At 39.1% G+C, this 21,852-nt stretch overlaps 1 protein-coding gene across 3 annotated transcripts in view; it reads right to left on the bottom strand.

The window, feature by feature from the left end:
• Positions 1-622: 622 nt before the first annotated feature.
• SEC16B (SEC16 homolog B, endoplasmic reticulum export factor) overlaps positions 623-21,852 on the bottom strand; it is a 52,631-nt gene continuing 31,401 nt past the window's right edge. Inside the window, exons 17-26 of one of the 3 annotated variants that reach the window (XM_087930471.1) lie at positions 21,398-21,511; positions 14,449-14,518; positions 13,424-13,669; positions 10,311-10,381; positions 8,548-8,694; positions 6,191-6,301; positions 3,349-3,466; positions 2,566-2,630; positions 2,145-2,231; positions 623-1,542 (exon numbers count right to left, since the gene is read on the bottom strand). In XM_087930471.1, coding sequence (XP_087786597.1) covers positions 1,459-1,542; positions 2,145-2,231; positions 2,566-2,630; positions 3,349-3,466; positions 6,191-6,301; positions 8,548-8,694; positions 10,311-10,381; positions 13,424-13,669; positions 14,449-14,518; positions 21,398-21,511 — 1,113 coding nt within the window. In that variant the 3' untranslated portion in view covers positions 623-1,458. Of the gene's footprint in view, positions 1,543-2,144; positions 2,232-2,565; positions 2,631-3,348; positions 3,467-6,190; positions 6,350-8,547; positions 8,695-10,310; positions 10,382-13,423; positions 13,670-14,448; positions 14,519-21,397; positions 21,512-21,852 lie in introns of all 3 variants that reach the window. The other 2 variants (XM_087930469.1, XM_087930470.1) reach the window with 2 other exon arrangements.

Raw genomic sequence — 21,852 nt, 5'->3', positions numbered from 1 at the left:
AACCTGGAGTAATGTCAAATAGTTGGTAGAAGAGACAGCATTTTTACTGGTTTTACACAACACTTCCTATATTATTGCTGGGAGTATTGTGGTTTTGACGGCAACTGAAACTCACAAGACAATTGTTCATTCACTCATGTTTTTGAACGACAATTGACAAAGAATTGACAGTATTAAATCTAGCGCAAATTGATTTGTATCAAGCAAATGTCAATGCTGTATAGTGTTAAAAGACAATTCAGCAGTGCAGCATAGTCCCTAAATCAAAGTGAGAAGAAAAAATGTGATTATGATTTTACAGATTAACTTACAAGCACTTAACAAAAGGTCTACCAGAAAAAGTATTCCAGGTAGGATTATTGCTGACCATAGCTTTCTCAGGACAATGTAGCCTATCTCTGCTTCCCAGCTATGTGATTTCCCTCAGATAATTTCCAAAGGGGTCAGAGGAGGAGATACACTCTGGAACAAGGTTCTCAAATTCAAATCATCAAAAGTGCCACTTACGGTCTAATTCACAAGGTCACAAATTGAGGGCTACAACAGTGGAAAAAATTTTTTCCTATATTGATACAAAAATCTTCAGGGACTCAAAACTGAAGAAATGAAGAGTACAACAGTATGCTAACAAACATAACTTTATTCAGAAATCATGCATTGCAAAAGAAAGCCATTTCACTTTGGTCATTTAACTGCCAGCATTTTTTTTATTAACAAGAACCTCATTGCACTACAATTTTTGGTTTTATTACTGGGATGATATGTAAAATATTTCAAGATTGTGAACTGCATAAAATGACTTTGAGCGCGTGTATAAGTTTGAAGACCCTGCTCTAGAAAGCAAAACAGGGGAGTCTCCATACAATACCAGGCTGGAATCAAACCCTGAGTATGTTATACAACTTCTTAACAAATAACATACAAATTTTAAAAAAATGAGTTTTATTCCCAAGTAACTATGTTTAAGTATATGTTCTTCTTCAGTAAAAAGCAGCATAATTTAATTTGCCCCAAAATTACACAGATCTCAACTGAGATTTATTCTCAAGCAAATGTACAAGAGAGATCCTATTTATTTTAAAAAGACATTTGTTGTTCTTTCCCTCCAGATATGTTTGGACTACAATTTCAAGTCAGTTGTTCAATAGATTATGAATATCTGTATTAAGTGGCAATGTAGTCTATTAATAGCTCCCTTCTTAGAATGGAAGACAGAAAATAAGGGGGGCGGCATTATTCCCTTTTTATTTTATGTCTGTCTCTATACCATCTGCTGTAAAACTGTCTTTTACAAATGCCAAGCAAATAAAAATAAAAGGGGCTTATCGATTAGTTCATATTTGTGCTGTTATCCAAATGCCAGTAAACAAGAAGGATAGCAAAGAGATCACAAGAATTGTCATCTTTGGATAAGGAAGTGGCTTCTGATCAGAGGGACAGTCACAGAAGTATCCTGGATTATTTGTATTGCAGATGATGTGGGTAATATTGCTGAAAATTCTGTTGCAGATGCCCAATGCCAGAGGCTGCTGGTGTAATGACCTGATAAGAAAGATTTGTCTTGTAACATTGGCAATTTTTCATAGCCTTCAGATCATCTATTGTTGACTGCGCAATAAGAATATTTAAGATGTCAATATTTTTGCACTGTTGCAGCTCCAAAATGATGGTTATGAGAAGTATCAATGTTACACTGTGTTTCAGCACTCTACCTATTATTTTTTTTGCCAATGAACTCATTCAGAATTATATTTGATGGCGAAGCTGTAATGATTATTGGAACAATTGGTTTTCCCATACATTTCTTTTCCTATGGTATTTCTCCATACATACAGAAAGTATATACTTCTAGGACGAGAGACTGGCATCAAAGGAAAACTATTGTCTCCCTCCTGACTAGTCTGCAGCAAAATGTTCAATTGGATTGATCTTTCCCAATTTTGTGCTATGTAGATTAGATGAGCCTCTCTTTCCATTATTGATGGATTATTAGGATTCTAAAGGAGTATTAGAAAGATTCACATTGTTCTATTGATAACTTTCTTAGGTTGCTGTTTATAGCATATTACAATATAGTTTTTTGGCCTGAAACTCCTCTTTCTTAAACCCCCTCCCCAACACTTTATATGTGTAATCTCACATACCTGAGCAGGATTGAACAAAGGAACTGTTCCTTCTGTGGTGGGTAGAGGCACATTACCAGGGTTGTACTGATGTCCGAAGGAACTAGTCTGAAATATCAGGAGGTAAATTATGAATTGTCAAGAGTAATCAAGAAAAGCAAGAAGTAAGTTCCTATGGTTTCATATATTTCTGAACTTCATATTCAATAAGCCCAACTCAAGATTATTACAGAAACTGTAAACGTTGGGAAGGTTCATGGTAACCTACCACTAGAATGTACTCTACCATCAAAAGTGAAGTTCCCACAACATTTGGCTTGTTCCTCTTCCAACGTGGATTGCCAGAAAATCTGTTTGACTAGATTTCTGACCTCCCCAATGACATTTTTATTTCCAAACCAAAGGTTTCATTTTGTATCCCACACTGTTTTCTTCATCTCACCTGATCACCAGCATCTGAAACGATATTTGCTTCCATGCTGCTATGGCCTTGTGAATTTTGAGCTTCTGGAGAAATAACAGATATATGTTTTTCAACAGTAGATCATAATGCCTCAGATTTAAAGTAGTACAGGTTGTCCTCGGGGTGATATGGTGCAATGTCAGGTGACCACGCAGACTTACAACAGTGATTGTGGCAGTCCCAGCTGTATTGTTAGGCAAATCTCACATGGGTATAGCATCTGTGGTCATGTGATCACCATTTGTGACCTCTTGCCAATGACTTTGCTTGTCCGAAGCCAGTAGTGAAGGTCACAAATGATGTTGATGTGACTGCAGGATGCTGTGATATTGAAATTGGGACTGCCAGTTGCCCAAAACCCTAATCAGAATCACATGACCATTAGGACACAGTCACAATCATGAAGATCCATCATACTTCCCCCTCCCTCAGTACTGTGGTAAGTTTGAGAGGTCTTTCAGTAAGGACTACCTGTGGGAGGAGTACTTCTCTACTGCAGCCCCTTGATGACAAAAACTCTTTAGTTTTCTCTGTCTCTAAGAACCTGATATTAAAGGTTGAGCAGTATACCAAAAATGTAGTGTTTCATAATGCACAAAAAAAGGAGATGAAATGCCAAAAATTTCTATGCCTAGAAGTATTATTATTAATCATTTTATTTCCTATCCATCTCGCAATTTGAGGCAACAGGAAATCTTTAGTTATAAATAAACTAACAAAATATTGAGCAATTCATTCCGAAACATGCAGGGTTATATTTACCTGGATATCTCTTGGGAAAAGAACTGCCTTCTATGGAAGAAAGGGGAGGAGGGCAATGACGTGCGGTAGATTTTGCCTCATTCATGGGTGAAACCAAAAAGGGCTGAGTGATTTTCTCCTAGAGAAGGAATATATACAATAGGGATGAAAAAAATTGCTGGCTATTACTTTCACCCTTACTGAGAAGTTTGTGGAACATGTCTTCCCTTGAAATCTGGCAGGCCACCATTTTTCTTAAATCAGTGAAGAACTGGCATGTCTCACAGTCACTGGGATAGTAAGATTGGAGCCCAGAAACCAAAGACATGAATAGATCTTGTTATGGGTTGGGTGCCTGTTTTTTCTTTTTGTTTTCTTTTTTGTATTGGTTTCTTGTTTGTGTTTTTAATTACTGATGTTCACTACCCAGAGTTGCCCATTATAAGAAGGATCTTTTAAATACATCTTTTAAATAAATAAATACATCCTGAAATATGAAAGCAACTATTTGACAAGAGTCCCAGAAATCCTAGACCTAGAAGAACATGAGCTGTCCAATGATTAGCATTAGTTGCTATGTAAGGGGTCAACGTTAAGGCAGGTTTGCTCTTCTTTTGGTAGTACAAAGGACTTTGTACCAAAGGAGTATAGAAATAAAGCAAAGCACCAAGATAGGTATGATAGGACATTACAAAGAAATGTTTAATTTAGAAGTTTCAAGTACACTTCCATTGCATTTCCGTTATTGTTTTTGCCAAGGGAAATTCAAAATGAAGCAAATTGATCAGAAGGTCTTTTTTTCACTGATATTTTGTGAGCTTGTTGATACAAAACATCTCACTTCATTTTTCAACATTTCGTTGGATAGTAGGGTGCCTATAATAAAAACTCTAGCCACATCTGCCCAGCCTGTTCAGTGCGAGGCTACTAAACTTATTCAGTCTTGTCTGGACCATTTGAGGGGGGAAATTCAATAGAGGGAGGAGTACTTCTGAAAACTCCGAGGTTCTCCTAAGTATGACCATCCCTCCATCTTATTCTTAATGACACCATTTTATCTATAACTGCTGTAGCACACATCAGCTGAGTTACTTATTCTTATTTTCTAAATGCCCTTCCCCCAAAGAAAGCTGTCATCTGGCTGTAAGTTTACTTCAGAAAGTGAAGAAACGACCAATCTAGTCAAGAAATTGAAAGTTAACTTCTGAGCCAAGAAACACAGTATTGTCTGAGAAAACCTGAGAGAGGATCAATTTCTAAAGACAAGTTTCAGGGATAGACAGTTCCCTGGGCCTTTTCTGTTGGTTCTCTTTCTTCTTCCTCCTCCTCCTCTAAAGAACCCCTTTCTTCTTCCTTCCTTATTCTCTGCTAATCTGATTCATGTCAAAGACTTCTAAATGGGATTTGAATCCTAAACTTATGAAGCAAAAAAGGCAAGATGTCTCATTTCTCTTAGTTATTTTAAAAGACAACTTTGATCCTATTTATATGGCAAGTACACGTACTTCTTTTCATCACATCTCTGATATCCACTGGATGTTAGGATAATCATATGCGACTGGATCAGCCATCCAGAGTTACATTTGTGAGAAGGGTAGTTATATAAATCAACAACTTTAAATACATATCATCCTTATTTGCCATTGTTTTCTTTTGGATCTTTACTGACTTCCCAGTTTAGCTTACAGGCCCAAAATTTCCTAGTAGTTTCCATCCAAGTGTTAACCATGTTCAATCCAGTTTTCTGAGATTACTCAAGATTCCCAAGGGTTGCCTGTTATTGGTATCAGTAATTGCATTATTAACGAAGTTATTATCCCCACACAATAAAATGCAAAGCAATCAATAAAAATAAGCAAGTATTTCTTTATCTCTAGGTTCTGAAGAAACAAAAAGAATGAATGAAAAGAAATGCTAGAGAAAAATTAATCTGAAGCCAGGATAGGGGGAAGAGAAAAGAATCCAATAAATCCTTAACAACATCATAAATATTAACAAAATACTCACAGTGGGAACTGGAGGTACTATGCGGTATGTACAAAGTTGGAAATTGAGGTGGGAAGGCAAACAGACAAAGACTGAGATGAGGGCAGTGGAAGAGAAGATAGCCAATACAAGAGACAACACATGAATAATGCATATGTGGATTTTTATTTAGACACACCAACTGCAGGGCGCAAGAAGGAAGAAAGAATGTTCCTCCGTGTGAAAACCTTTCTGCACAAACAAGAAATGTCAGAGAGGATCCTGCCAAGTTTTCACTTCAGCATGCTGTTCTTCTATCGGCAAACAGACTATGGCATTCATTTTTACTTACAGTTGTTCTTTTTTTACTTGGGTTCATTAGGGATGCTCTAAAGGTTGATCCTCACAGTAGCTGAAAATGATACAATCTGACAAAAGCTTTACTATTTGATTCTGTTGAGCATACAAGGTAATCCTTAAACTTTTTTTGTGTCAGATGAAGCTGTCAGTTCCAGCCTTTCCCTTGTAGTTCAGTCGCCCCCTCCCCACCACATAAGCCTCCAGCAGATATAATGCAAGACTCCAATGATTCCAGTATCTTACTGGTTTTCTATTAAATGCAAATATGCTGTACAAGCAATAGTGATCCCACTTTTTCTATTCAGTCTTCCTAAAATGATAGATCTAGGATTATATTTTCAAGATGGAGTTTCCTTGGATGCTTTGAGAACTGCTATCAGTTAAAAGATCATTCATGGTAGCTCCTGTTGTTCTGCTAGATTCTGCTAGACTGTGTTGTTCTGCTAGAAGCACAGAAAGAATTTTCTGAAGAGGACACATTGCTGAATTCCCCCACCCAATTCTTTCTTCTAAAAATAAAAAAAGGGCTTTGTGTTACCTGAGAAACTGAAGCAGTTGATTCCGAAGAAGCAACTGGATTTTTTTCAGATGGTGCTTCATCTTTATTTGCCTTGGAACGGAACCAACGGAACCAGCCAAAACCAGAAGTCTGAAGGGATACAAAATCTTGAGTGGAGAATTCTGGGCTTTTCTTCTTCTAAACATAGAAGACATTGAGTCTCTGATCCAGCCATAAGCATATCATAGGGCTTATTGTGTAAAATAGTGTAAGAAATTATGAAGGGGCAGGAAGAAGTGGAATCTCACATTGTACTGTTGAGAATATGAGCCTCCCCCAACCTCATCTTCTTCATATACAGTGGTTTTTCATTCCTCTAATTCTTCTTCTGGTCCAGCATTATCTTTCCAAAATAACCTAATTAAATGTTTATGAGAAGCTCACATGTAGGCATGGAAACAAACTAATTTCCCTGTTGTTTGTCCTCATACCTAATCTTGAATGGCATGTTGACTCTAAACATGGAAGATCCATTACACAGACTCAACATGTTCTTATTTCATATAACCCTTATTTTGAAATCATATATAAATGGAGGCAATATTTTACAGTGGCTCCAATGATTTCATGAATGGATGGTTTCAGTTGGCAATAGTGGGAAAGAGAGGTCTACACCTTACCTGCTACAAAAGGGAGTATCAAAGACTTCTGTCTCTTTCCTGTTTAATATTTATGTAAACTGCTGGGACCTCTATCAGTTTGGGATGAGGTATTGTCACTTTTCTGATTATACCCAGATAGGCGTCTCTATCCTGGCCAAGCTGGTGATACCAGGATGTCATAGGGACCCTGACCAGTGCCTGAAGGCTGTATAAATTGGGAAGAAATAGATTAAAGTTGAAGCCCAAGAAAATTGAGTTGCAGTTTGTACAAAAAGATATGGCAGTCTTTTCTTTGTCACAGATTCACTTTAAATACCTTTTCAATCAATCAGAATAGAGCTGGAAGGAACCTTGAAGGTCTTCTAGTCCAACCCCCTGCTCAAGCAGGAGACCCCATATCATTTCAGACAATTGACTGTCCAATCTCTTCTTAAGAACCTCCAGTGATGAAGCACCCACAACTTCTGAATGCAAGCTGTTCATTGTTCTCACTTATTTAGGATGTTTCTCTCTTATTCCAGGTTGCTTCTCTCCTTGATTAGTTTCCATCCATTGTTTCTTGTCCTGCCCTCTGGTGCTTTGAAAAATAAGTTCACCCCCTCCTCTTTAAGGCAACCTCTCAAATACTGGAGGCCACAGACCATGACCACAGACCACCGATATTTAAATATTAACTCAATAATATTTAAATATTAACTCAATATTTAAATTATAACAATTCTTCTTTAGGGACCTCCTGTGAAGACCTCAGTGTCCCCCAGGGTGGCATGGACCGCAGGTTGAGAACCACTGCCATATGATGCCTTTCTCTGAACCAGTGATCATTCCGGAAGAGATTGTTCTCCCTATGAAATCACAGGTCTGTGGTTTGTGAATCGCTCAGATTCATGGCTATTGATAGATAGATAATGGGAGATTATAATTAAGGGACCTTTGCTCAGCACTGGCATCACTTGAAGCTTTTCCTGGAGGAGGCCTGGAGACCCTGACTCTTGCCCTTGTCATGTCCCAGTTAGATTTTTGCAAAGCAGTCTAGACTTCAAGACTACTCAGAGACTATAACTGCTCTAACTTGCTATTAGAGAATGACAGTCATTATTCAGACTTAACACCAGGTCTTAGGGCTCTACAATGGTCACCAGCAGGTGTCAGGTACAATTTAATATGTTGGTTTTGGCTTTTAAAAACCATTCATGAGCATCTATTTCAAGTAGATCAAATCCATTCAGTTTGTGCATCTGAAGCAGGGACAATTAGGCTTCCTCTCTCATATAAGGACCATGGAAAAGGAGGAGACTTTGTCAATTGCATTTACCCTGTTTATCAACCTCCTTCCAGAAATCCAGATGACTCCATCGCTATTGACATTTTGAAAAAAAATTATTTTTAACAAAAGTTATAAATACACACACACGTTAAAGCAAATAAATATATTTAAAGTAAATAAGTAAATCAATGATGGCCTCTTTTGCTAGATCTTAAATTGATTTTTTCAGAACTGAATCCTGCATATTACTCACTGGAATGTAACAAATGAAAAATATAATACAGCTTATTTCTTAGTTAATATGAATTGGCTGCCATAATGCGGTTATGTGTTGTATGAATTTCAGCATGGGTCAATTGCCTACAATGACCCCATCATCTTCAAGATAGAATAGAATATAATCCTAGCATTCACAGCTACATAATTTACAGATAATAATAGCTGAAATTTCAACGAGATTGCCTCACCTTCACTATCTCTTGCTCTGTATTCTGCATTAATTTCTTCTCTGATGATGTTTCATCCCAGGAGGCTTCTGGGGACTCAGGTGGATCTTCTGAAAGGGTTATTGTGGAACTCTCAGAGATAGTCCGGGACCGTGCATTGAAAGTGGCCTGGCATCAAAGAGAAAATATCACCACAAGGTAACCCGAACAGAGCAGATCCATAGAGATAATTGAATGATAGTTTTGTTTGTAGCTTAAAGCCATAATTGGTTTATCATCCTATTTGTAAGACTGAGATTAAGTCAAAATCTAGTGAGACAAATCAACATTGTTTCCATTCCTATAACAAATCAATATTGTTAAAGATGTAAAGAGGGAGATAAGTGACTTTCTCAAGGCCAACTAGAATTTAGTCTTAGTATTCAAATTTCACACATCTAATTTCATCACAGAACTGCTGCTTTTTATAACACATGAGCAGGGGTGGGATTCTACCAGTTCGGTTGTTGTGATTCTGCGCAGTTCAGAGAACTGGCAAATTGTGCCCCTGGCTGGCCCTGCCCCTCTCTGCCCGCCCCTCCCCTCCCTGCCCAGTCAGTCCTTATCACACATGCCCAACATCGCAGGCATGCCCAACATCACTGTGTTCTCCCCCACCCAGTCACTCCTTAAGGTATTTCCTTTTTTTCCCTCCCAACGATCAGCTGTTCCAACAATCAGCTGTACCTGGATCCCCCTCGCTGTCTTACTGCTTCGCCCAGGAGGCTTCCCTGAGGCTCAGGAGGCAAAAAGGGCCATGCGGGGGGGGGGCACTGTGCTTTCCCCCACACTCTGATTTTTGCCTTCCTGGGCCCCAGGGAAGCTTCCTGGGAGCAAAAATGCTCCCTCAGAAGGCTTCCCTGAGGCACAAAAAGAAAGCACAGGGGAGTGCTGTGCGTGCCCCCTGCACTCCATTTTTAGCCTTCCTGGACCCCAGGGAAGCCTTCTGGGAGCAAAAATGCCCAAGAAGGCTTCCCTGAGGCCCAGGAGGCCAAAAAATGAAGCACAGGGGGGTGCTGTGCTCCATTTTTTGCCTTTCTGAGTCTCAGAGAAGCTTCCTGGAAGCAAAAACACCCTCCAGGAGGCTTCCCTGAGGCCCAGGAGGCCAAAAAAAAATGGGACGGGGGGTTGTGTGCAAAAAAAGAAGAAGCCATGCCCACCCAGTCATATGGCCATGCCCACCTAGCCATGTCCACATATCCAGTTGTTAAAAAATTTGAATCCTACCCCTGCACGAGTCACTAGTGGAATATAAGAAATTGGGATGTCTCAATTCAGTGTCCCTAGTTTTAAAAAGCAGAGTCAGCAACACAGGTGGCATATATATGAGAGCTTGTTTGGTGTAGTGGTTAAAGCACTGGTCTAGAAACTGGGAGACTGCGCATTCTTGTCCTGCCTTAGGTACAAAAGGCAGCTGGGTGATTTGGGGCAGTCACTCTCTCTTAATTTAACCCATCTGCCTGGGTAGTTGTTGTCGGGAAAATAAGAGGAGAAAGGAGTATTAGATTTCTTTGCTACCTTGAGTTATTTATAAAAGTTACAAGGGGGGGATAAAAATCAAATGAATAAATAAATAAATGTCATAAGACTCTGACCAAAGGCTTATTAAAATTTCCCACCCGGATGGCTTTGAAACAATAATTAATCTAGGATTGTTATGTTTGCCAAAAAGAAGGGGGGAAAATCTTAGATCTGACTCCTGGATCCTGCCACCATCATGGACCTTCTTCTTCTCCCCCTCTCACCTGATGCTCTGGAATGTGTTTCTTTGGATCACCAGGAAAATGGTCCATCTCACAAGATTCCACAGTCTCCCCTGCAGGCCAAACAAAATTTCAGAGCAATATTCGAAATTGTGTTCCCATAAATAGTGGAATAATATCCCACAGAACACCCTCATTCCCTAGAAGCATCTCTGGGCAACAAAAACCTCTGGCTTCTGACAAAGATGCATCGCTATATATGGAAGTAGGCAGACAAAAACAGGTCAGAAACATTTTCACCTACAAACCTTCCTCATTCCAATTTTATTTGGGAGAAGAAAAACACGCTTTCTGCTATGATTACATCTCCTTCATTATTTTCCAAAGAATGTTAAACAATGCTAATTTTTCCTCGTGTATCACTGTGTTAGGTATGGTTTTGTCTGAGTGGGTAAAATAAACTTTCTGATAGATGTATGAGGAATTTAACATTTAGTTTAGCATTGTAAAGGCATCACTGTTTACAGAAGCTTAGGAAACTAATTCCAAACACACAGACACACACACACACACACACACACACACACACACACACTCACACTCATGCAGGACTTTGACTTTCCCTGTTTTTTTTTTCAGATGAAAAGCAGCACTGATATCCCATGAAGCAGAAGTGCTTGAAAAACTCAGAAAAAAGGAGGAGAGAGCACTCCCTCTTCTGGCTAAAAAAAGTCAAGGCTTTTTTTTCAACCTATTATTTCTGTGTTTGTTTTTAATACCTGGGCTACTAACCCAGGAGCAGAAAGAAGGAGATGCTTGTCTCTTCCCTCTTTCCTTTTCTTAATAAAACTCTGCTCTCTGAACTCTCATATTTTCATTGGTCTCTGTTTGGAGACATCCTGTAAAAGAAAAATAGGATTTGGGACCTGGGCGAGTAAAAAGAAAATGCATACATTTCATAGCAAGACCTGCCTCTTCATTTACAAAGCAACAAAAACATCAAACCAGTGTGATTTATGTCACATCTATTTTAGCCTTCAGTTTAATGTGCTTTTAGAAAGCAGTCAAACAAAATAAGGTCTCATTGTTCCTTAGCAGCTATTTTGTAGATGTTTCCTGAATCCAATCTGTGGCCTGATTTCCCTACAAAATTTTTTTCTCCTAGAAGCAATCACAAATACCAATTAAAGATCAAGACAAATAGTGCTGTAGAAAAAATAAGGTATATAGACTTGGATTATGGCACAGAGGAATTACCAGCATGTATGCCCAGTGGTAATTCTAAACTAAACTGGAGGGTCTCCATGGTTCTTAGGAGGAAAAGACACAGAAAGAGCCATCATCGGTCTCAGAGATAATATCCACCTTGATCCAGAATGCCAGTTAGATCCAAACAAGAACATACAGGAATAGTTTGGAAATTTGCAAAATTGTTGCAGTACCAGAGGTGGTATTCAGCAGGTTCTGATGAGTTCTGGAGAACCGGTAGTGGAAATTTTGAGTAGTTTGGAAAACCAGCAAATACCACCTCTGACTGGAGATTTTAAAGTCTCCTTCCCCTGCCACACCCACCAACTCTGTGCATGTACGGTAGAGACCTGAAGGCCAGCTGGCCAGTGGGAGCACATGCACATGCGCGTCGGAGCTCAACTGGGGCAACAGCTCGCATGCCATCAGAGAGGGGGCTGCATGCTGTGTGCCATAGATTCGCCATCACAGATATAGGCAGTTCCAAGTAGGGCGGGGTTTTGTATTGGTTTTTTTTTTGCAAAATCAGGATATTCAGGTCTAATAAATTGAAAATTCCCACTTATCTAGACAGCTCTTTGGGTATTGCTCCAAGGGCTACTATTACTATTGGTACAACTATTGATTTTTTTTCCTCCATACTTGCTCAAATTCAATTTGCAAATCACACTATTTTGTTATTTTTTCTAGCTGTTTTTCTTCCATTTGTGCATTACCTAGTATTGCAGTATCAATAAATCACACTTTTATCTTTTCCACCATAGTGATATCAGGCATGTTGTGGGCCAAATGTCTATCTCTCTGGATTTGAAAGTCCCACATTACGGAGTATGAGTTCAGAAAACAAAAACACCAATGAGGTTTTACAAGTTTATGGAACAGCCCCAGGATTACAAGGATTTGCTGTAAAACAGTTGAGTAGAAAAAGACTGACTAAAGTGGAATGGAGTGACACAGGCAGGTGGATCTCTGGCCTGCATCTCCGTGCTTAGATATTTCTTATTTTTCCTTCTTTGGTGAGGTTTCATTACACTATTTACACAGTCTTCAAAATCACCCATCAAAACATATCATCCTTCTCTCTCAAACAACCCATGTCTTTCCTAGATTCCCTAAAAACCAAAGGATTAGCAAAAGCTCTTGTCTTTCAACAGGAGCATTTGGGATTTAACATCAAGATAAGGATTGTCTTCCTGCCATTCATGGCTTAAAAATAAATTGCTTAATGCATAAATATAGCCTGGCATTGTCAACAATATTTGTGAAAAGAGACAGGCCTGAAATTAGCTGAATTGAGTTTTAAATGTAGAATTTCACTAGTCTAATTTAATTATTTCTAGATCATTACAATCAGCAGAGGGAGAATATGGTATTTTACCAAATGTACTTAAAGCTGAAATTCTATTTAAAATTCTTTGGTTGCCTTGTGTTCTACTCTTGAATGAACAATTATTCCTCTTCTTTCGTGCTTCCTTAAGTAAAGTGTAATCCACTACTAAACATATATATACTGTATTTTTCTAGATTAAATATATTTGTTTCCTTCAGTAATTTCTTCACTGTCTACCCCTAATGTCCTTGCATTCCACTAGAGAAGAATAAGGCGCAATAGGAACAAACAGTAAGGGTGCCCCTATTGTTCCTTACCTTACGTTCCTTGTACCTTATGATTCTTGACTCTTGACGAATGTATTTTTCTTTTATGCACACTGAGAGCATATGTACCAAGACAAATTCCTTGTGTGTCCAATCCCACTTGACCAATAAAGAATTCTATGCTATGCTATGCTATGCTATGCTATGCTATGCTATGCTATGCTATGCTATTCTATTCTATTCTATTCTATTCTATTAAAGTCAACTGACAGAATGTCATGAGTAACTGCTGCAGAAGCACCCATCTTTACCTGATGGCTGTTTCAGATGTGAAGAAGGATCATTTGAAAGGCCTCCTGGAGACAAAGTGGAATTTTGGTCATTTTTTGCTGAACAAGCCTCTAAACTAGCAACAGTCCTCTCTGAAGGATGCAGCTGTTGGTCCACATCTGGTTGGTGCCCAGTTGAATTAACGGGTGACGGGTGTCTACAAGGATGATGCTCTAGATTCTCCCAGCATACCTCAGCTGGTGCAAACTCAAAATGAGGAGCCAAACCTGATAAACCAAGTTTGAACATTAGTATTATGATTCCAAATTGATAGATCAGAAAAAGAGGTGAGGAACTAATTATTTTATTAAGGTTTTTAAAAATGACACCCTTAAATGGGTTAATTTTTAAAAAAGATGGGCCTTGTAACTATAATCTGTAACCATAGCCATTGAAAGGTTTAAATTTCTAAAAAGCTGTCTGAGATCAGACTGCAAATAGGATTATCTCTGACACCAATAATTATCAGGTATTTGCCTATATGCAAAACTGATGTATATATTTAAAAAAGCAAACAACTCCCTGAAAGATTTGTGACACGTAGAAAACAGAGGGAGAACAGAATTAGATTGCAAAAAGCAAATTCATGCTTTCTAGAAGCAACCTTCTTTATACTGCCATGCATTAGGCTACAATTCTCCTCGTCTCCCCTGCCCCCCACCCCCCAAAAAAAGCCATGGCTTTTCGAAGGCTTTATAAGGGTCACAGCATGACTACAGTTAGGAGAAAAATATAGTCTTATGAATTTCATTATGTTTCCTTCCATCTCTCAATGGTAGCATTAAGAGAGGCTTACTGGTTCAATAAGATACATTCCTAGACAAATACATATGCAGTTACAACAGCAGACTTTCACTCTAAATCCCCTTTTCCAAGTGGCATGTATACTTGAAACCAACTCAGTTCTCAAATGTTTCAAATCAAAGTTTAGTTTGGTTTAATCCGATGCATTTTAGAATACATCTTCTGGGTACACCTGCCACAATTTGTTCTTTTGTTGTTTTACCTGATATTGATCCATTGCCTCTGAAAACCTCTGGCTGGGTGGATGTAGTGATGGGAAACTCTCTTTGATCCTTAAATTAGGTATGAGAGAAAACACACATAAAATCCAAATCCTGATAACGGTGTAAGCTCTGGGGCACCAGGTAAGCAAGTACAAAAGAGGATACCCCCACTACAAAACCCTCAATTTCAACAAGTCAGAATAGCATATTTATCTATTTATTTAGTTACTTATTTGTTCCAGGTACATGACTGCCTGCTTCCCAAGCAACTCACAGTGGCTAATATAGGTCAAAACATTAAATGCAAAGAGTAAGTTATTGGAAAATTATAAAATGAAATAAAATAAAATAAAAAATAAAAAACACACTGCACAAGGAATTAGACACACAACAACAATAATTTCAATTTTCAACCTCTGTGGTAGGGAAAGAGCAATGGAGATTATTTTACCCCATATATGGGTATTAGTCTCCTCCATACAGGGTTGCTCTAGCTACATAAAGGAGTTTCTACTTGTATTTTGAATCGCTTTGCTTCTACAGTCATTAAGTTTCCTATTTGAAGAATCTGATGATAAGGTTGAACGTTGAAATCCTTTGATATTTGTTTAAATTCTGAGTTTGGGGCTGCTGGCAAACTTACCCAGTTTGACCATGTTTCTGGAAATTCCTCAAAATAAAAACACTGCTGCTTTTTAAAATCTGATGTCATTCCACCTACCACCTCTGGAGCAAGGCAGTTTGCAAATATTATCATCCAATGAAATAAATAAATAAACTGAGACATAAGATATTGTTTCCTGCATGGCTTGTTCTGACCTTCTTTTTGGTCATCTAATTTGATGCACCTTTGAGATCCTGGAAAACCAATGCCATATAGGTTAGGACAGTGATGGCTAACCTTTTCATCACCGTGTGCCAAAAGTGCGCGCACCCATAATGCAATGCACATGTGACACCCCCCCATGCCCTGGCGCATGCATGTGTGTGATCCCCACACTCCCACACATGCCCCCACATGCCCCACTCCTCTGTGGATGCGTGCATGACCCCCCCATGTGGCCCATGCCTCTGCACATACACGTGTCTCCCACGTGCCCCCTTCCCCCTGCGCATGCGCAGCAGATACCCGACAATCAGCTGGCTGGCGGGAGGCACACGTGCATGTGCAGTACACCTGACCTGGGGCTACAGCTCACATGCCAGCAGAGATGGCTCTGTATGGCACTTCCAGCATGCATGCCATAGGTTTGCCATCACAGGGTTAGGACTAATTTTATTATATAGTATATGTACAACATGGTGTGAATGTGTGCTTCTATTAGAAATTCATTTTGCAGCTTAGACCTCTTTTTCCCCTCTCAGTTTATAAATAGTGATGGCAGCTCTATTATGTGCAAAGTTATTTTTCCAAACAATTCAAAACACTGCATGCGCAGATGCATACATACATATCTACATTCTTTATTGCAATCTCTCATCCAGATATATTAACAAATAAAAGAATCTAAAAGCAACCATCAATTTCTTCTGAAAGTTTCAGTAAATCCGGATCACAAATAACAGATGCCAAAATAAAGTATCTGCCACTATATATTCAATATGAGGATTACAATATTTCAAGGACAAGACTCTGGCAACTCATTGGTACCCAAGCCAATTTAAATATTTGCAACTTATCAGGGAAATCCAATCCCTTCTAGTTTGTATATAGCTCTAAGGATTCCACATTCCCATGAAATCTTGCCTTCAGTTTGGGCATATTGTGTTTCTGGATCTGTGATGACCCAGGGTGGGATACAAAACAAACACAGTCACAGAAAACAGGTGAAGCCCCTTTTATTCCTTCACTTTGCTTCCAAGCTCCAAATATCTTTGACGGAAGACCAAAAAAAAAAAAAACCTCCCACAAAAAATGGAAAAAAGCAACACAAACCAGTCAAGATAAGGGCTGGAAGACATCCACAGATAATACACACTGGGAAAGACACCAAACTCAGAAAGGAACTATAAATCAGAGATATTTCCATGCTTTGTTTCCAGTGTTCGCCTGCGCGCAGGTTCATACTCTTATTCAGTTGTCACAGCTGCAGCCCATGAAGAGGACCAAGGCCCTCTCCTCCTGAGTAGACCACGTCTCTCCCTTATCCTCTCCTCCCTGCGTGTCCTAGGATGAATAGGGGATGGGTCTGGGTCCTCCTCTGACTGTTCAGCCAGCCTCTGCCCTTCCCCAGCCTCCTCCACAATCTCCGGAGCCACACTTCCACTCCCTGTCGGCTGTTCCTCCTCTTCCTCAGAGTCAGTCTCCACCAGGGGCGTGACAGGATCTTTGCATGTTTTAGAAAAGGCTTTTGACTTTAGCTCCCCTTTTAAGGTTTGGAGCATTCCTCCTCTTCCTATTTCATAGCTGCTGTTGTTGGCATTATAATAATAGGATGCTGGTTGACATTGTAGAATATGAATAACAGGGTTTCAGTTGAGAGATGCTTGACATTTCTAAAAGCTTTATCTTGCATCTGTCCCCACCATCAAATGGTATATTTTGAGTAGTATATTTAAAGTTAGTTTGATAAAGTCTTCGGTCAAATGTAGAAATCTTTTAAAATACTGCACCATGCCCCAATCTTGCTAGTTCAATTAAAGATAGTAGAGGAGTTTATTCTTAAAATAGCTTCTACTTTATTTGGCTCATTTCATATTCATTTCTCACTGTCCCAGATAAGTAAACTCGTCTGAGCATCAGAGGTATTTACATTATGTTTGTTCTATTTGAAAATTACAGCTTTTACAGGACCTAAAAGTTTGGCAATATCAGTCAAGTCCATTGACTTAGACTTTTAGACTAAGTTGCCATTCCTAAAAATCAAAATATCTTCCAAGTGTTGTAGATGTTTTCCATTGTAACAACCCAAGAGACTAAAAATTCCTGTTTGTCTTTTAAAGAAAATTCTACCAAATAATATAATTCAACCTAAGATGGGTCTAATCTACTGGCAGGCTTTTGCAAATAAGGGAAGAATGCTGTTTCTATTGAGAAGATGTTCTGACCCAAACCCTTTTCCAATGAGACAAACAATAACCAAAACGAACAGAAACCTTTTAATGAGTCTTATGAATCCCCGGTTAAAAGGCTGCTGCAAAATAATTAACTTCAATAAGCAGAAACCTCGCAAAAACTGTACAAGACTGCCAAGAATCACAGATAAGAAATATTTCACAACACAAGAGTCTTCAAATACCAACCTAAAATACTGTAATGTCCACGAGGCTCAGTTCAAAACGTCTTTGCTTCCTGCAAAGAACGTTCACTTCACAGCTGGCATTTATCTTCTTGAAGAAGGGGCCATTACCTTGCAGTCTTTCTCCTGAGTCACCCAGGCTGTTGCAGCTGCTCTTTCCTACGAGCAATCCTGCGCACACACACACTTGGCATAGGCTCCTCGGGAACCTCATCACTGCTGCCAGCCCCCATAATCTCTGAAAGCATCAGTTCACTCCCTAATGGTCCTGGCCCCTCATCTGAGTCCTCACTCTCCTCAGCCATCCACACCTGCTGCCCCTTAACCACAACAGAAGAATGTGTTTCGGTTCATGACTTTGTACAGTTTTTTTAAGCTAAGTACATGCAAACTCTGCCAGTCTTCTTGGTGTGAATTAGTTTGCTACAATCATTTAGTTACTCCACACTGAACTCCCTTATCTAATTCTGCTTTTAGTTTGGCAACAAGTCTGATATTATTCTGGCCAGATGAACTGCCTAGGTAAGAACTTTTTCTTTAAGCTGTAGTTTACTGAAAGAATCTTTATGGCTTCTTTTTCCTTGCAAGACTTATATTGTTTTTCCTCATACTATGTCTATTTCAACAGATGCTTCTTTGCCTCTGTGCTGGTTACTAACTATAAAATACTCCTAGGAAGCCTAGTTTCTTGCTACCAAAGATGTAGTCAGTTGGAGGCAATGCACTCTGGAAGCTTTTTAGACAGCTTCTGAAAACCCATTTTCTTTCGTTTTTATATCAGTTTTAAACACACTGCACAGCTGTTGGTCTCCAAGACCCTTCTCATGATTTGGCAAAATCATCAAACTTGCAACTGGTTCTCCAAAAAAATCCTCATTATATTTTGCATGTATTCTCACTTTAGAATGCAGCTGTGATCTCTTTATCTATGTTTGTAACATTCAGCAATTTTAGTATGACATTCTGAATGACCCCTCTGCATGTCCCTTCCCATTTCTAAAGCCCTTCAGTTAAATTACTGTAGGTTCTTGTGACTGTGGAATAAAGTTTGTCCAACCAGACTTTTTGTCTACTTTCCTTCTGTAACAGGATGGGGCGAAGAGTGGGCAATGTCCCCTGTAACAAGAATGGGCAACTTTTAGGGATGCATCAAGCCTTATGGCACACCATAAAGGTGATTTACTCCAGGATTGATTATCACAGTTTGGGAAGAAAGAATTTAAGAGATAAACCTTCCAAAATCAGTTTTAAATCTTTCCAGAATTCCCTTTTCAATCCCCTTTATTTAAAATAAGATGTGACTAGTTTGGCCCCAGTAGTCTTGGGAGCAGAAAAGATTGCTGGCAGACTTAGCCAGACCAAAAAAAATTGCATCCATCCTTTGTAGATTTGTTTGGATGGCTATGCTTTTTAGCAAACTTCTACCAGCTTCTCTAATAATCTTGTTCTTGAATAGCTCCAACCTTCTTCAATTTGCAAACCCCTTACTAAAATTAAAACCATTCCAGTACAGTCTTGGAAAGTGTGTGAACTACCCAGCCTCACATACTGTATAGAATGTGAGGTGGGTGGCTATATAAATTGAACAAATAAATAGGCAAATAATAAAGTCTTGTTCACAATGCCTAGAACCAGTCTGGTAGTTTCATTTCTGCTATTTTCAAGCATATCCATGTTTTTTATGCAGCCATCTTAAATCTAAAGATTCTAGGTTTGTCAGTATCAAAGACCGGTGTAAATACCAAAAATACCAGGTGGTCCTTTCTCTTGTGTCCTCAGACATGGGAGGCCTGTCCAGCTGCACCTTGTCACCCATTCCTTGTTCTACCCCTTTAAGAAACCTGATTGTGGAATATACAGCTCTCGTGATTAGGCTGCAAAAATTCAGACAACCCACTAGAGAACAACAATGAATCTGAGTGTTTGATATAGTTTTGCTGCCGTGTGTGATTTGGATTTTTACATCCAAGCAGACTCTACCTGGAAGAACAGCAGAGAAGTAATAGAAATGTCAGGCTGAAACTGATCACAAAGATCAACTCGTCCAGTCTTCTGCAATGTGCAGGAAAACCAGTCAAATTCTCCATGAGCGGTCTTGAAATCTGCCAGAAACAGAGAGCCTTCACTTTTATATGGAGATTCTTCTATCTATTTTGCTTCTAGGAAGCTTTTCTTTACATTTAAATGAAATTCAGAGAGAGAAAGAGGAGAAATCTTGGAAGTGTTAGCGTTGCTGCTATTCCTGCCACCTTCACCTCCATGGCCACTTCTGGGCCTTGTAAGCTATATTTGCTTCCTCATCAATCAGTGTTAGCTGCTCTCTTTCTTTTCTCACTCTTGCCTTTCTTCCTGACTGTGGTGAAACAATGGGAGAGAAAACAGGCAAATCTAAATAATCAAGGAGGGAGGGAGGGAGGGAGAAACTTTAGCACTTATCTGTATTTTTGCACCACTCATGAGAAATTTGTGTTTAGATCCAGAAAATTATGCCTATACCCCTGGCAAACATAACCTGACTTGGGAATCTATTGGACACCTAAAGTTCATCAAATTTTCTCAAGAGAAACTAACCACCTGACTAGCAGCAGCAGAAAAGCTCAGACATTTAAAAATCTGCACTATCTGGGCTCCCATAGCATACATGATAGCGCACCTCTAATTTTACCCTTCTCTTGCATTCTGGTTGATGGCCATTCTGGAACCTGTTTCCAAGCAGGGCTACTAAAATCAAATCTATCTGCTAATTACAGGATTTCACATAGCTGAAGTGCTACCTATGCTGAGAAGCCTGTAACACTGCAGAATGCCTAACCCTTCCTGCCTTTTTTAGTCAGTGGAAGTTTTGTCATCCTCTTCCTAGCCTTGAGAATGGACACTTATTAAATGTTTACAATGACAGTTCTGACTGGCCTGAGAATCAGTAAGTTCCTGCCTCCTCAGCTTCAGTTCTTATATAAAGATTGAAAAAGAGTCAGTCAGTCCTTTGAGTTGAACTAGATTCCTAGTGACTAAATGGATCTACCCATGAGGCTTTTTTGGCAACAATATAAAAGCAATTTTCCATTTTGACCATCATCTCTAACCTACAGTCCTGAGACTTTCTGGCTAGCTCCCATCAAAGTATAAATTAGGTCTGGTTCCACTTGGCTTTTTTTTTAATCAACCAGTCAGCTAGGTATTGCGGTATGTAGATTCAATATTTTTTTTAAAAAACCCTAAATTCCAAGTCTGTTCTCCCCAAAATACTGAAGTCCAGCTCAGTTTTAAACTAACACATTCAATGAATGACCATTAAATAGCAAACAAAACCTATAAAGAAAACACAGTGACTGCATCAAGGCAGACCCAGATCTTGACTTTCATCCCTGTGTTTGAAAAAATAAGAATACTTTTCACTGAAAAGGCTCAAGTGGTTTAGTTGTTAAGGCACCGGGCTAGAAACACAGAAACTGCAACCATGAAAGCCAACTGAATGAGTTTGTGATACTCTCTCTCTCAGCCTAACCACCTCCCAGGGTTGTTTTTGTGGGGGAAATAGGAGAAGGAAGGCGTATTAGATGTGTTCACTGCCTCTATAAAAATAATTAAAGTGGGATAAAAAAAATCCAGTAATATGTTGATGTTGCATCATTCAACTCAATCTGAGTACCAGAGACACAAAATCACAAATCAATCCATCTGCAAGGGCACACCATCCCATAATTCTTACCTCCCACTGTTGATAACGAGCTCTGAGTTCAATGAGCCAATCTGGTTCCAAATCCACCTCATACTCTGCCTTCTCCAGGAGCCGTGGGTCAGAGAACTTTAATCGGTCTGCCAGCTGTTCCATAGGAAAGAGAACAATTAGTCACAAAGCTATTAGAGACTATTTAAGATGCATTGCAGGGATGTCTTTTTTAAACTAAGCAAATAAATTGAGGGCAGAGGAGAGTCTAGCAACCATCTTTCACTCTATAGACATTTGTATTGCCTTCAGTGGAACTATTCTTCTGATACTATAAAACCAAGGTTTTTAAAAGGCTTTAAACCTTTTAAGACTTTGATGAGCAAATAAAAGGAAGGAAACACAACGTGACTAGAGAAGTCCAGCTTTTATGGATCCTTTATAAGAGCATCTCTTTATATGTGATTACATTTGTTTGGGTGTGTTTATTTTAAGTT

The sequence above is a fragment of the Pseudonaja textilis genome, chromosome 3, assembly GCF_049901715.1.
Source record: "Pseudonaja textilis isolate UNSWEBS1 chromosome 3, rPseTex1.2, whole genome shotgun sequence".
In the NCBI taxonomy this organism is placed as follows: Eukaryota; Metazoa; Chordata; class Lepidosauria; order Squamata; family Elapidae; genus Pseudonaja; species Pseudonaja textilis.
This window is presented reverse-complemented; position numbering and strand designations above follow the sequence as displayed.